The sequence below is a fragment of the Schistocerca nitens genome, chromosome 5 (genome assembly GCF_023898315.1).
Source record: "Schistocerca nitens isolate TAMUIC-IGC-003100 chromosome 5, iqSchNite1.1, whole genome shotgun sequence".
NCBI lineage: Eukaryota > Metazoa > Arthropoda > Insecta > Orthoptera > Acrididae > Schistocerca > Schistocerca nitens.
In genome coordinates, this window is record NC_064618.1 from 293521350 (window position 1) to 293534755 (window position 13406).

General features: G+C 35.4%; 1 protein-coding gene across 1 annotated transcript in view; it reads left to right on the forward strand.

Moving 5' to 3' along the window:
- LOC126260136 (broad-complex core protein isoforms 1/2/3/4/5-like) overlaps positions 1-4792 on the forward strand; it is an 88779-nt gene extending 83987 nt beyond the window's left edge. The window contains exon 6 of the mRNA XM_049957385.1: positions 4319-4792. Within this exon, the coding sequence (XP_049813342.1) occupies positions 4319-4668 (350 nt within the window). The 3' untranslated portion in view covers positions 4669-4792. The remainder of the gene's footprint in view (positions 1-4318) is intronic.
- Positions 4793-13406: the final 8614 nt, after the last annotated feature.

Below are 13406 nucleotides of genomic sequence, written 5' to 3' on the forward strand. Positions count from 1 at the left end.
CATCACTGTAAAATGTGTGGTAAATAATGGTTGACAGCCGAACATGTAATGGTCATGTAATAAATGTCTTCTTACATACTGTGGTATATTTTTAATTAATCTGTACTTCATGATTACTCTACAATCATTTCACAAGCGTTGCAAAATATTCCTCACTGAAATATGGTTGTTGAAATTTTGTATTGGCTTTTTGTGAGTGTGTTTTCTAGTGACTTTGGTTCATATGGTTCAGCATTATGTATTTGCAAATCTTACATATGTTCCAGTCAGATTGTTCTTAGTAGCAACATGTCTCCTCATTAAGTCAAGTAGTGTCCAGTCAACAACAATTTAAAGAAACTTTGATAGCAGTAATGGAAGGAATGGGCTGGCTGTGTTCTGGCTGGCAAAATTGTGTGTGCACAGTAGATAAGACCATGTAACTTCCCGCTAAATTATAGGAGGATTAGTCTTCTTCAAAAACAAATGGGGGAAATACTCTCTTTTTACATAATTACCTAGAGATCAGGTCTTCAATGTGGATGATCCAGTTATTTAATGATATTTATGGAGAATTATCTTTAACCTTCCACTAATAGAATTTTATTTTTCTTCAAATTCCTCTTTTGTATCCTATTCATCTCTGATATTTAGGTTGTAAATGATTTCTTCCTCCACCTTCTATCTACACCTTTCTGTTTGATCCTTTCCCTCCTCTTATGTTGTCTTTTTAACATTAGAAGAAAGGAACCCTAAGAGAGGTACTCGCACGTTCCCATTGAGAACCGTCAGTGGCCTTTGTTTCCAAGGTACAACTTGCCAGTGCATTCCCTTCATTTCTATCAACCATGTGGCACGCATGGATAATGGAATTTGGAGGTCACTGTCCACAAAAGGCAGGTGTCCAATGTGAATTCGTGGCATGAGACATAAGTTTTTTAATTATCAAATAAATCAGCACTATGTATAGTATGCCAACAGTAAAAGAATTTTTATCATAACTATTGTAATTATTTCGTGGTTATTTGTTCTTGGGTCATATTTACAAACTTTTCCTCAGAATTCTGTATGGTAGGATTACACAACACGTAGAACAAAATTTTTTTATTTAGTTCGGTGTTCAATAGATCATAGTCGCTGTATATATCATGAAAAAATGTGTATAAGACTACTGCTGGTCATTGGTCATTTGCAGGTTTTTCTGTGTAATTGACTTATTATTTCTATTCAATAATTCCTCTGTGGCATAGAAAGAGCTGTTATGGAGCAACATCTTTAATCTTCATTTGAAAACACTCCTGCATATTTTGTCCCTTTCTGTCCCAAAGCTACCTTCATTAAAGAGTTATGTAGATCATTTTTCCTTCTAGTGTTGTACTTGTGAATATCTTTGTTACTCTTATACTCGGCTGAATTATTTATATCAAATTTCATAAGTTAATAAATGTACTGGGAGACAGGGAAGCTTCAGACTGTAGAAAAACTATGCAAAGCAAAGTGTAATTTTAAAATCAAATCAAAATCAAATGGCTCTAAGCATTATGGGACTTAACATCTGAGATCATCAGTCCCCCTAGACTTAGAACTAAGTAAACCTAACTAACCTAAGAACATCACACACATCCATGCCCGAAGCAGGATTCGAACCTGCGACCGTAGCAGCCGCGTGGTTCCGGACTGAAGAGCCTAGAACCGCTCGGCCACCGCGGCCAGCTGTAATTTTAAAATTAGCCTGGAAATATTATAGGACACAAAACAAGTTGCTTGTAATAAACCTTGTAAATTTTCATTTTAAAATTAGTCATGGAATATTATAGGAAACAATACAGGTCATTTGTACTAACCTTTGTAGATTTTGAAAAGTCATATGGCTATTCATAGACCTTCAGTATTGAAAAATCTTCAGAAATTTTGCACTTGACCAAAATAATTAGTTAAACTGATGGAACACACCTGAACAACAAGAAAGCTAAAATAAAATTAAGAGTAGAATTGTTAGTCATTTGTCCTAAAAACAGCTTTTGACAGACACTGTTTGCACCACTGGTGTTAAACTGCACACTGGACTGGATTGTGAGAGACTTCTACAATGTTATCCCAAAGATCATCAAAATTGAAACAACCAAAGTTAACATATATTTATAAACTTCCCAAAATTCACTGATGACCTTGCTCTCCTGTCCAACAATTCAGGAAACCTGAGAAGATGTTTGTTCACTATAGAAAATAGGCCTCAGAATGTTCTTACGAAAACAGGAATTATGTTAACTGTCAACCTACCACTAGTAAACAAAATCACAGTAGAAGAGGAAGTCAAAATCATTGAAAAATTTGAATGTGACCTCAACAAAATACCTACATGGCACGATAGAATAATCAAACTGACAAAGCATATTACCAAGAGTACATAAAATAACAACAGAATCTGAAATAGCCACAAAATTAAAACTGTTACACAGCCAAAAACTACATGTGCCAGTGAAACCATTCTGAAAAAAATTAATACTGAAAAAAAAAACGGAATAGTCAAAATATAAAGAAAAATAATCAGAACAGACATAAACAAAAACTGTCAAGAAAACTAATGCTGAAGACTAGCAAGTAATAAGTCTGCAAGAAAATTGAACTGTTAATGAGCACAATCAGAAAGAATCTTGGTGTCAGAACGATTTTTATTGGTGGTGTTTGCAAGAAATTTTACTAAAAATACCTATGTTGGCAAAAGGCATGAACTTCTGTGGTGTTGTAAGTTAGGGCTTTTATGATGCTGTTCTTTCAGTTTTTCGTAGAAAGTAATAACTTAATTCAGCTCCAGCCAATTAAGTTTGACCACTAAATGACTAGTACGTTTTGCAGTGATCAAATGAAATGTAGCTCAGTTGCAGAAGGAAACAATTTTTAATAGTTGTATATCTTGGCAACAGTGCAATAAACTAACAATTGATAGTGTGTCCATACACATAGACTACACAAGTAAATAAAAATTAAATTTGCAGCAGAAGTGAGACACACTGCATTCACATGTCTAAGTGAATCACTTTTTGCATGACCTGATACTAATACATTAAGTTTTTATTGAATTTCATTGTTTAATAGATACCAGGAAATGCATATAATAAAATATTGGTGGGTAGCATAAGTGAAACTAAACTTGTCACTCCATTAGAACTGTCTCTGTCTGTAGTCGTAGAACTTTTATGTTAAACTTATTTCATTGTGCAGAGTATGTGTAATGGCTTTTTTTTTTTCATCAAGTGTTGGTTTTTAGTGGGGTCTTTGTTATTCACTAATTCTTTATTTAAGTTTAATACTTATCTCATAAAAGTAGTTGTCACTCCATTTCATTTATGTTGTCTACTTTTAACATGTCTACATGGTCTAATGGTTGACCGGTTTTACAATTCCAGTATTTTTTTAAACTCTTTAACTGATGGCACTGTTGACTGTAGTATTAATAAAAACTGAAAATCATGAAAAGGTGTTTCTGGAATAGTAAATATAATTATGTGCGATTGTGTCTGTGTAAGGTGGAGAGCTGTGTGGACTAGTCCCTAGGTAAAGGAAGAGTGGGAGAAATAGTTGGATCCACAAACTGATGTGAAGCTAAATATAAGAAATCATACTGTGACGTATTTCCAAAAACTGGAATGCTGACCATAATGAACATGTATATTCTAAAAGATATATTGCTTGCTAAGACTATACCCTAATGTCTGTTCTGATTTGCATCAGTACAATACTAGAAATAAAGAAAAAAATACAGCAGCAGCTGCAGAACAGCGCTGCATGAAGAGAGTCCACAGTGTGCGGTACTAAAATCAGTCATTGCATGCCAGGTATAGTTGATTTCCGACAGTGAAGATTTAAGTTTCAGTTTAAACTATTGCTTCAACAAAACCCTTTCTAGGAATTAGTTGAGTATCATAGCGACAGGCAGAACAAGAGGTGTTTTCAAAACAATATATTAATAGTAGCAGACCTTTTATGTGGAATCTTATCAGTCCAGTAAATCTCTCTCTCTCTCTCCACCTACTTCCCACTTCTACCCACCTGACACAACCTCTCACCCCAACATACTAGCCAAACTGCAATCCCAGCATTGTGTGTATGGCCACCACAGTGTAGTGCAGAAATATTGTGTGTGTGTGTGTGTGTGTGTGTGTGTGTGTGTGTGTGTGTGTGTGTGGGCATGTGCTCAGCCTTTGCTGTTTTGTACGTATGTAATTAATCATTCGATGATGAATAAAGTATTATTATTATTTTCAAAATGCTTTAATTTCTAATGGAGTCAGTGCATTTTTTGTAACAGTTTATCTGTATGCAAATTTTAACTTTTCAGGCAACAGTCAGAGTTCACCATTACTTCAGACTCCAAGTGCTTCCTTTAGTCTCACTGGTCGTCCATTTCGTCACCGTGTTATGTGGAATCCTGATCAATTACGGAAACTTGAAGAGTGGTATAATGCGGAACGCTATCCCAGTGGTCAAACTATGATAGAATATGCAAACTTTCTAGCTTCTATGAACCCCAGTGAAGCAGTTCCTTGTCGACAGAATGTTGACTATTGGTTTCAAAACAGAAGACGAAGAGACACACACCCAGAAGTCGTTCAGCAAAGAGAGAAAAAGAAACTGTCCAAAAACATGTGGATGGTACGCGAACTGGGAGGTCAGAATGGTATGTCATAGAAGGGATGTTGCTCATAGGCCATTTGTGTCACTCACATATCGAGGAAGTAGAGCACATTGACTGTATGTATTCCAGACATTGCAGCCTAAAATTATGAGACTTCCATGAGAGCAACAGAGAAAGATATTCTTATGGTACCCATACTAGTTTTAGAAATGGTTATACTGCTTAAATAATTTTGTGCATGTTTTAGCAGTTACCAGATTAAAGTTAATAGTAATTAAGGTAAATGAAAACTGCCATAATCTTTTACATTTTATAAAAAAAATTATAGTTTGGACAAGAGCCACATTATTGATGGAACTGTGGGTATACTTATGTGTAACATAATTGCTTAAAATCAGTGATTTCACTATTAACTACTGTAAAGTGTGTGTGTGTGTGTGTGTGTGTGTGTGTGTGTGTGTGTGTGTGTGTGTGTGAAGCACGCAGACAAAACAGAATGTGTGCTAGTTTCTGAGGCATTACTCAATGGTTAGAAATGCTATTGATAGGAATAGCAACTACAGTCATCAGTGACGTTAAAGGAAATTTAACTTTATTTTATTTATGCAAATACATTGTTAATGAACCCAGGTTGGACCAGAAATCAAGCCAGTTAAATAATGAGGAATGTCCTTTCTTGACTCTTCTCTAGTTCTCATTTAGTGCTTAACAGCACAAAACCATCCGGAGGAATCTCAGTTCAGTAAGCATGTAAGGAAATTTATTTCAATAGGTCTAGTCCATTTTCAGTTACTCATATCTGTCATCAGCTCATTGAAGAATTCAAAGCTATCAGTATCACTGCTATATTTATAAAATGCCTGTTCAGAACTGACTGCTGTCAGAATTTTAACAAACACACACACTCAGAACTTAGACATTCATTTACTTATTACTTGTGACATTACATCCTTTTTACTTAAATCATCAGTGTCTAAAGGAATATCATTCCATATAATGATAGAGCAAATGATCTTAAAAGATACTGTTTGTTACAATTAACATTGAGCTCTTTGTTTTGTTTTTGTTGTCCAAAATTTTTGTCTATTATGTCATTTAAACTATTCACAACTTCACTCAATCTCAGAGGTCACATTGTTTATAATCACTGGTACTTAAAAGATTTAAAGTCAATTGGTAACATATTTTTGAAGATTCTGAAAAACTTCAGAAGTCTTTTATAATCATGAAGTAGTTGACTCTTTTAAATATACCATTGACCACACCATTCACTTAGATTTAAATGAATGGTATGTATGGAAAAAGAAGTGGGATTTGTGTTTCCAATTTTTGTCTATAAGCCATTCATACTTAGGAACACACTGATGTTACATCTGCATTTACTCCAAATCCATACTCTGTAAACTCCAATGAAGTGTTTCCCTTTGCATGACTCATGTATGAAGCACAGAAAGAATATCTTCATGGCATGTTATCGTTAATAATGATTTGCTTTGAGCCATTTTAATAGTACCTGATATAATGCAACTTTTGTTTCAGTGCCTATTGGTGTCAATACCAAGTATTTGATAATTTCATACTATTGTAAAAAATATTAGAATATCAAAATCAGAAGTACCATAAGATTTTGGAGAGAATCTTTCACTATTAGTTTGATGATTGAAATGTGTGCCGTATCTGTGTAATGCAATAGTAGGCTTATACCACATGTTGTGTATAATAAATTTATCACATTTCTGCATCATATACCAGTAATATCAAATGTGTACACACTGCTTTGGAAAAGTGGTTCAAATATTGGTTGTATACTCAAGCTGATTCAAAAAAATACAGCTTAATTTCCATATTTTGTCTTCTATTCTAATTAAATCCTTTTCTGTTCAAGAAACACTTAAAAGTGCGTGAGAAACCTATACCTTGTGATTCTGTCAGTATTTATACTTTTGCCCCAACATCAGGGTATCAGGACAATTTTAGGTATTGGTGTTGATACCAAATATCATATTAAATCTGGTCTTGGAATGTCCCTCTTCGTATTCCTGTCCATGCATATCCTGAATATCTAATTGACAATCTAGCAAGAAATCATGTGTAGGATACTTTTCACCCTATTTTGTGAAAGCAGATAAAACTAGAGAAAAAAAAATCCTTAACTGATTGACTGAAATTTTTAGTATTCACAAATCTAATTACAAATGTGATACTTCAGTGGGACTGACTTCTGCAATCAGGAGTCACTGAAAAATTGCTTATTTGCCACTATCACTGCCACCACCACCACTACTACTAAACTACATTTTCTAGTACAGACCTACAGGATATAATAATTATATTATTATTTAATGCCAATTTTGAAACGGATGTAATGTAATTTGAAGTACATGCTCTAAATTGAGACATTTCCTTTAATGAATTCTGATTGTTTACTTTGTATAATTTATCACTGTATTCTTTATTGCTATACCTTGAAGGTTTATCACTTCCTCATAAGAAACAGTACAGTTAAGGCAATTATTTCAATAAAAGCTTGCCATCCACTTCTTTCAGTGTTTATTCCGTGTCATTTGTCCAGCTCTTGTCAATGCTGGTTTTAAGTTGAGCTACTTTGCAGAGCACATATGTTTCATATCATGGTTAGTTGGTATCCAATGGGTGTCACAGACTTCATGCAAGAAGTATTTTGATAGAGAACACAGATTTATTATTAAAAATAGTAATTTTTTATTGATTAGTAAAATATACATTACAGGGTTATGAATTGGGTAGCATATTAGGTAAACAGTCTCCAAGGCACTGCTGGCACGTACATTTTTGGTGAAATTTTCCATGGCCTTTCAGAATAAATGTGGTTGAATTTAGTTGATACAGCTCTCGATTTCCTCCTTCAAGTCATAGAACTCATGGGCTTGTTGGCATAAAACTTCAGACTTCAAAACACTCCAGAGAAAAAAATCAAAAGGTGTTAAATCACTTGATCTGGGCAGCCAATTCTGATCACCAAAACGGGGAAATTATATGATCAGGAAATGACTCGTGGAATAAATGAATTGTTTCTCAGGCTGTGTGGCATGTGGCTCTGTCTTGTTGAAATGACGCATCATCCACATCCATCTTGCAGTTTAGGCATAAGAAACTGAATTATCTTGCCATAGTAACAAGCTTCATGCTGTTGCACAACCGGCTGCATTTTCAGAGAAGTAGGGTCTGATGAGGCCGCAAGCCCAAAATCCACACCATACAGTGACACATTGTGGATGCACTTGTTACTCAACAGTTACTCGTGGATTTTCTGAACCCCAATATGACAATTTTGTTGATTAAGAAAACCATTAAGATGAAAATGAGCCTCATCGCTGAAGATGATATTGTTCAGAAAATCAGCATCCACCTATTTTTGTAAAGTAATCAGTTCAGTAAATTCTGTTTGCTGTGCGTGGTCAGTAGGCTTCAGTTCATGAGCCAGTTGAACTTTGTAACCATGTAGTGCGTAATACCTCCAGTATGTGTGTGTGGGGCGGGGGGGAGGGGGGGGGGCGTGGTAACTAGCCTGTGACACCATGAGTAAGTGACACCACGTGGCAGATCTATCAGTGTGATTTGGTCTACGTTACCTTTGATTGTTCTTCCAATATGGTCGGTCACCTTTGAGTTTTTGTTCTTGGTATCCAGACAGTCCATACCATGGCCATGCATGAGCTTATTGTTCTTGACTTCGTATCCAGGCAGGATGATACTGTAAGTGTGTCTCACTACTCCCACTATGTGATGAACATGTCTTCAACAATAATCTTCTGAATTGTATCAACTAATTACATCAGTTACAAAGAAAGATCCAAATATTGGTAAATCACACATCGATCAATACATCTGATTGCGTCAAACTCACTTAAAGGTCTGAGATTTACAGTCTTGATTCGTCTTGGGTGTTTACGTTGTAGTGTGTCCTTTTTCTCTGAGGTGTTCATGACACCTTGGGGCTAATCAAGGCCTAAACATCCATGTCCAGCAAGTGCGACTGCACTCACCATGCTGTGCCTTTCCTCTGCTATGTTATGTCATTGCATACACACCATCTGCACAGATCGGGGTATGCACAGTGGATTTTTTCCACTGCATAAAATGTTTATAATCTTTCACCAGCATGAGCATCCTCAGTGGAACAAAGGTCATTCTCACAGATAACCCATGTTACACTACACTAGATGCAAATCTTTCAAGATAACATGCTGTAGAGTTTCTCAAAATGTCCAAGTCTTAACCATGGTGCCTGATTGATCATCCTGGACTCACAGCCACACTTTCATGAACATCTGTTTGAAGGATTGCCAGAGTGTTTAAGGTCACTAATTGATCCAGACTCCCTAAGTTTTTTAATTAATATCTTCACGGTTGATGAAGTTCAATCACTATTGTGATCATACTTTGTATGAAAATTTTGAATCATAGCTGCCAGACCTTCATTATTTTTAAAATATTGCTCAACACTGAAAACACATTGCTCTTTTGGTACAGCACAATGTTTAATAACCCTACCCATTATGCCCCTCAGCCATTGGCAAAGCAGCGCAGAATTCAAATCTTGCGTGAATTTTTGACACATTTGTTGCCAGCCTGAAAACCCGTGCTCAGCTGTCTGTTTATCTAGATTTTAAACAGACTGTGACAGTAACAGAAACATATATAAGAGTGGAGGATCAACCCTAAACCATTCTAATCCATCAAATCGGACTGTAAATTTCAGTGGCACATGCCTTGTACATCAACTCTACTTTACCAAATATTACTTAGTGCTGCTTTCCTTGAAAGCGCATTTTCTTCCATTACTCACAGTCCTTAGGCACTGTATTATTTCCTTCATTCTGCGCTTTCTGCAATTTAAAAGTGACAATTACACAGTAGCTTAGAGTACCTCATTGACTCTGTAGTGCCAGTCATCACAAATAATTCTCATGTTTTAATTAATTATGTTTGGTTTCACTCCTTCTCTCTTCTTCTTATAGTAATAAAATTCCGTATATTAGTGACTACTGCACTACTTCTTCTTCTCTGGTTTTTCATCGTATCATTATTTCACAAAATTATCTTTACAACCGCTATGTGAATCTCAATCAGGGTTGCACTTATTTCGTATGTAGTATATATTAGTCTCCTTTTTCTTCTTTTCTTCCCCCTCACCCCCCCCAACCCCCTCCCCACCCCTCACCCCCAAATGTAGGCACCTGCTTTCTTCTAACCTAATGGTTAAATATACCCACTATCCCACTTAACTGTTGTACTACTATCTTTATGTTCGTGAATATACCATTTTAGTCCTTTTGTATGCCACAAATTAGAAATTCATTTTTTCAAGAACTTTTTTGAGTGCACTTCCATATTCTGTTTGCAACAACAGAACAGGCTTCAGAAGTCTTGAGTGTACTGATCATCTTGATCAGCCATCTCATGAAAAAATTTAATGGTATGAACCACTACCTTGTGTGACAGTTGGCCTAAACCATCAAGAGTTTGGATCCAGTCACAATGTATTACTTGTGAAGAATCTTTCTCTATATTCCTGGTTTCTAGATTAATGTAAAATTCATTTATACCTTTATCCTCAGTAACTCCCTTTTGCAAGAAATCTGTTGTTTCAAGTGATGATCCTGGTGTCAGCTTTTCTCGTCTTCTCTGTCTACCATCTTAATTATGTCATTTATCAGTATGTCATTTATAGATATTTTACACACATCTTCACTTTCATTGATTTGAATCTTGTCCATGGAGAATTTGATGAACATCACAGGTTTCTTTCTCAGTTATCACCGCAATATTCTAAAAATTAGATTCATGTTATATTAAATCACTTGTTAAATCACTTTCCAATTTATTCTTGCTGCTAAATCTTTGAGCAGGAACAAAGCATTCACTTCATTGTCAAGTTGATCTGCTGTGTTGCAAAATGTTTATGCTTCTTTAATCTTTTTTATGAATTTGCTGTCACACACAGCAATTTTTCTTATCAATTCAGCCTCTGCAGATACAGTTGCAGTACTGACTACACAGCACTGAATCTACGTTTTGGAACAAGAACAACTAAACTACTAAAATTTGTTTTATTCTCATTAATGTATACATTTTGAAATAAATATGCCCCTGAATCAAAGCAGTCTTTGAACTAATGTTTCGCAAATAAACTTCACAGTGGTTATCTCCAATGCAAGATAACTGGCACTTTGACCATTTGGCCATCTGTTCCCGCCATCCTTGTTACTGTGTCAGGATTGTTAACACGGTGTGGCATAGTGGCATAAAATTCCACCAGGATTTAATTTGTTCCCAGCAATCCATGATGTTATGCTTGCCTCTCTGTCAGTATTGACTAAAAAAACCTAATCCCCTTTAAAGTTTGCTACTTTAACTAGTAATGTTGATACTTTATTTCTCATAGTCCTTTCTTCTTTGTTTTAAGAATGCACATGTACCATCATCATCACTATTCAAACTATTAGTAATTCTTTAAACATTAACCTATTTTTGTCACTTTGATGTAACAGTTTTCTTGTTATTTATTTAGACATTACCCTGTTATTTATTTAGACATTACATTTAATTAAGTAATTGTTGTTCTTCTTACCAGTTCTTCCAATCCATCATACTCTGACTCCATTTAGGAAGTGACAGAACACATCAGTCTGGTGGGCTTCCCAATAGGTTTACATAAGTATGGAGCTTGGTTTAAATAACACTGTACAAAATTTCTAAAGCCACCTCAGCTGTCATTATAGCACATTACTCCTAACAGTTCCCGTAGAAATGTTCTCTGAGTGTTACTAGAACTTAGCTTTAAAAGCCCACATGAGCTTCTCTAATGTTGCAAATTTAACATTGCTGATTGGGCTGCATGGTTTCTGGAGATGGCTGACAGTGGATCTAATGCTTCTGTTTGAATCTTAAAAAGCTTGAACTTAAACAGTTCCAAAAATAACACAAGCTGTAATTTATCAACAAAAATAATCAGTTTCTTAAAATATAATACAATTAGATTGATAAAAAAAATCTACTCACCAAGTGGTAGCACAAGGAAACACAAATAAAATTTCAGGAAATGTGCAAGCTTTCGGAGCCACTGGCTCCTTCTGGCAGAAGAGTTGAAGAGAAAGGAAGAGGGATGTAGAAACAAGGCTGGTGAGGTTTAGGAAATGGGGAGAATTATGGGAAAGTCACCCAGAGCCATGGGTCAAGGGAGACTTACAGGCAGGTCCGTAGGATAGACTAATTGTTGGGGACTGCACCAGATGAGATTTGAAAACTTGAAATCTTAAAGGTGGAAGACAGGGTAATAAGCAATACAGAGATTACTGAAAAAACATCAGGCAAGCATTAACAAGAGTTGAGAGCTAAGTGTATTATACATATGGAAGCAGGAAAAACAGACAGGTCAGTAAACAAAACATATAGAAAACTAAAAGAGAATGAATAAAATCCCCTTCAGTTTTCTGTATGTATTATTTTCTGGCTTGTCTGTTTTTCCCATCCCCTACCTCTCCCACATATAATGCACTTAGCTTTCCACACTTGTTACATCTTGCCCAATGTTTTGTCAGTAATCTCTGTCTTGCTTATTACCCTGTCTTCCACCTTTAAGATCTCAAGTTTTCAGGTCTCAACTGGTGCAGCCCCCACAGTCTGTCTTTCCTTCTCATCCCGTCTGGTTAGCCTCCTTGACACAGGGTTCTAGATGACATTTACGCAACTCTAGCCATTTCCTAAACCTCACCAATCCTTTTCCTTCATCCCTCTTCCTTCCCCTTCAACCTTTGTGCCAGAAGGAGCCAGTGGCTCTGAAAGCTTGCACATTTTCTTAACTTTTACATGTGTTTTCTCCTGATGCCACTTGGTGAGCAGATTTTTTTATCTGTCCGGTTACGTTACTTAAAAGTTATAATTTCCTGTTTTAGTTTGAAAAGTCTGAAAATTAACAGCTCTGTTTTTTCATATTTTCCAGAGTTCTCCTGCTCAATTCATATTGTTATCATTCTTGTCAATACCTATAAAAAGATTATTTGGATAAAATATATTGAAACAGTTCATATCATAGCTACTGATCAAATATTTATTAGAATTTGTATCTTGTGTTTAATATTTTTCAATGAAACATTCACTTCTTATTAGGAAAATAGAATTAACATAGCTGGGAACATGAACCTTTAACAAGTTACTGAAAGTGGTTGTCAAATGTAGATTGCAGACAATAAAATGATTAGAAATATAATTGAACAAAAAGATTGAAAATGGGCAGTTGAATGGTTCTGTTGTTTCATGAAACATTTGATTTACAGTCACTTGTTACAGTCATTTGGCTTTCTCATAACTTTATGTGCTGGTTTGGACATGTGTGTAAAAATATTAAAATTAATGAGAACAATGTTACTTATCCCAACTTTGTGATATTACATAATGCCTCAAGTCAGTGGATACTAACAGCAGTGCTAAATTTTATTGGTTGCCTACTCAAATGTATACTGAATAATTCATATCCACAAAACATAGAGATGTGTCCTTCTACCCAATCCGTGACCATTACTGGTGGCAGTGACCAGTTCTAGTGTCTTTAGTTGGCTTGATGTTTCCAGCTGTAGTTACATACACTGTGAAAGGCTCCTCACATAAGCCTTACAGATATTTTAAACAGAGAATATGACAATTATTTATGCACTAAATGCATCAAATCATTTCCAATAAAGTTTGGCTCATGTTATAAATAACATTTTAACATTATTTTTATTATCTGCTTCAAATCACACTAACATAG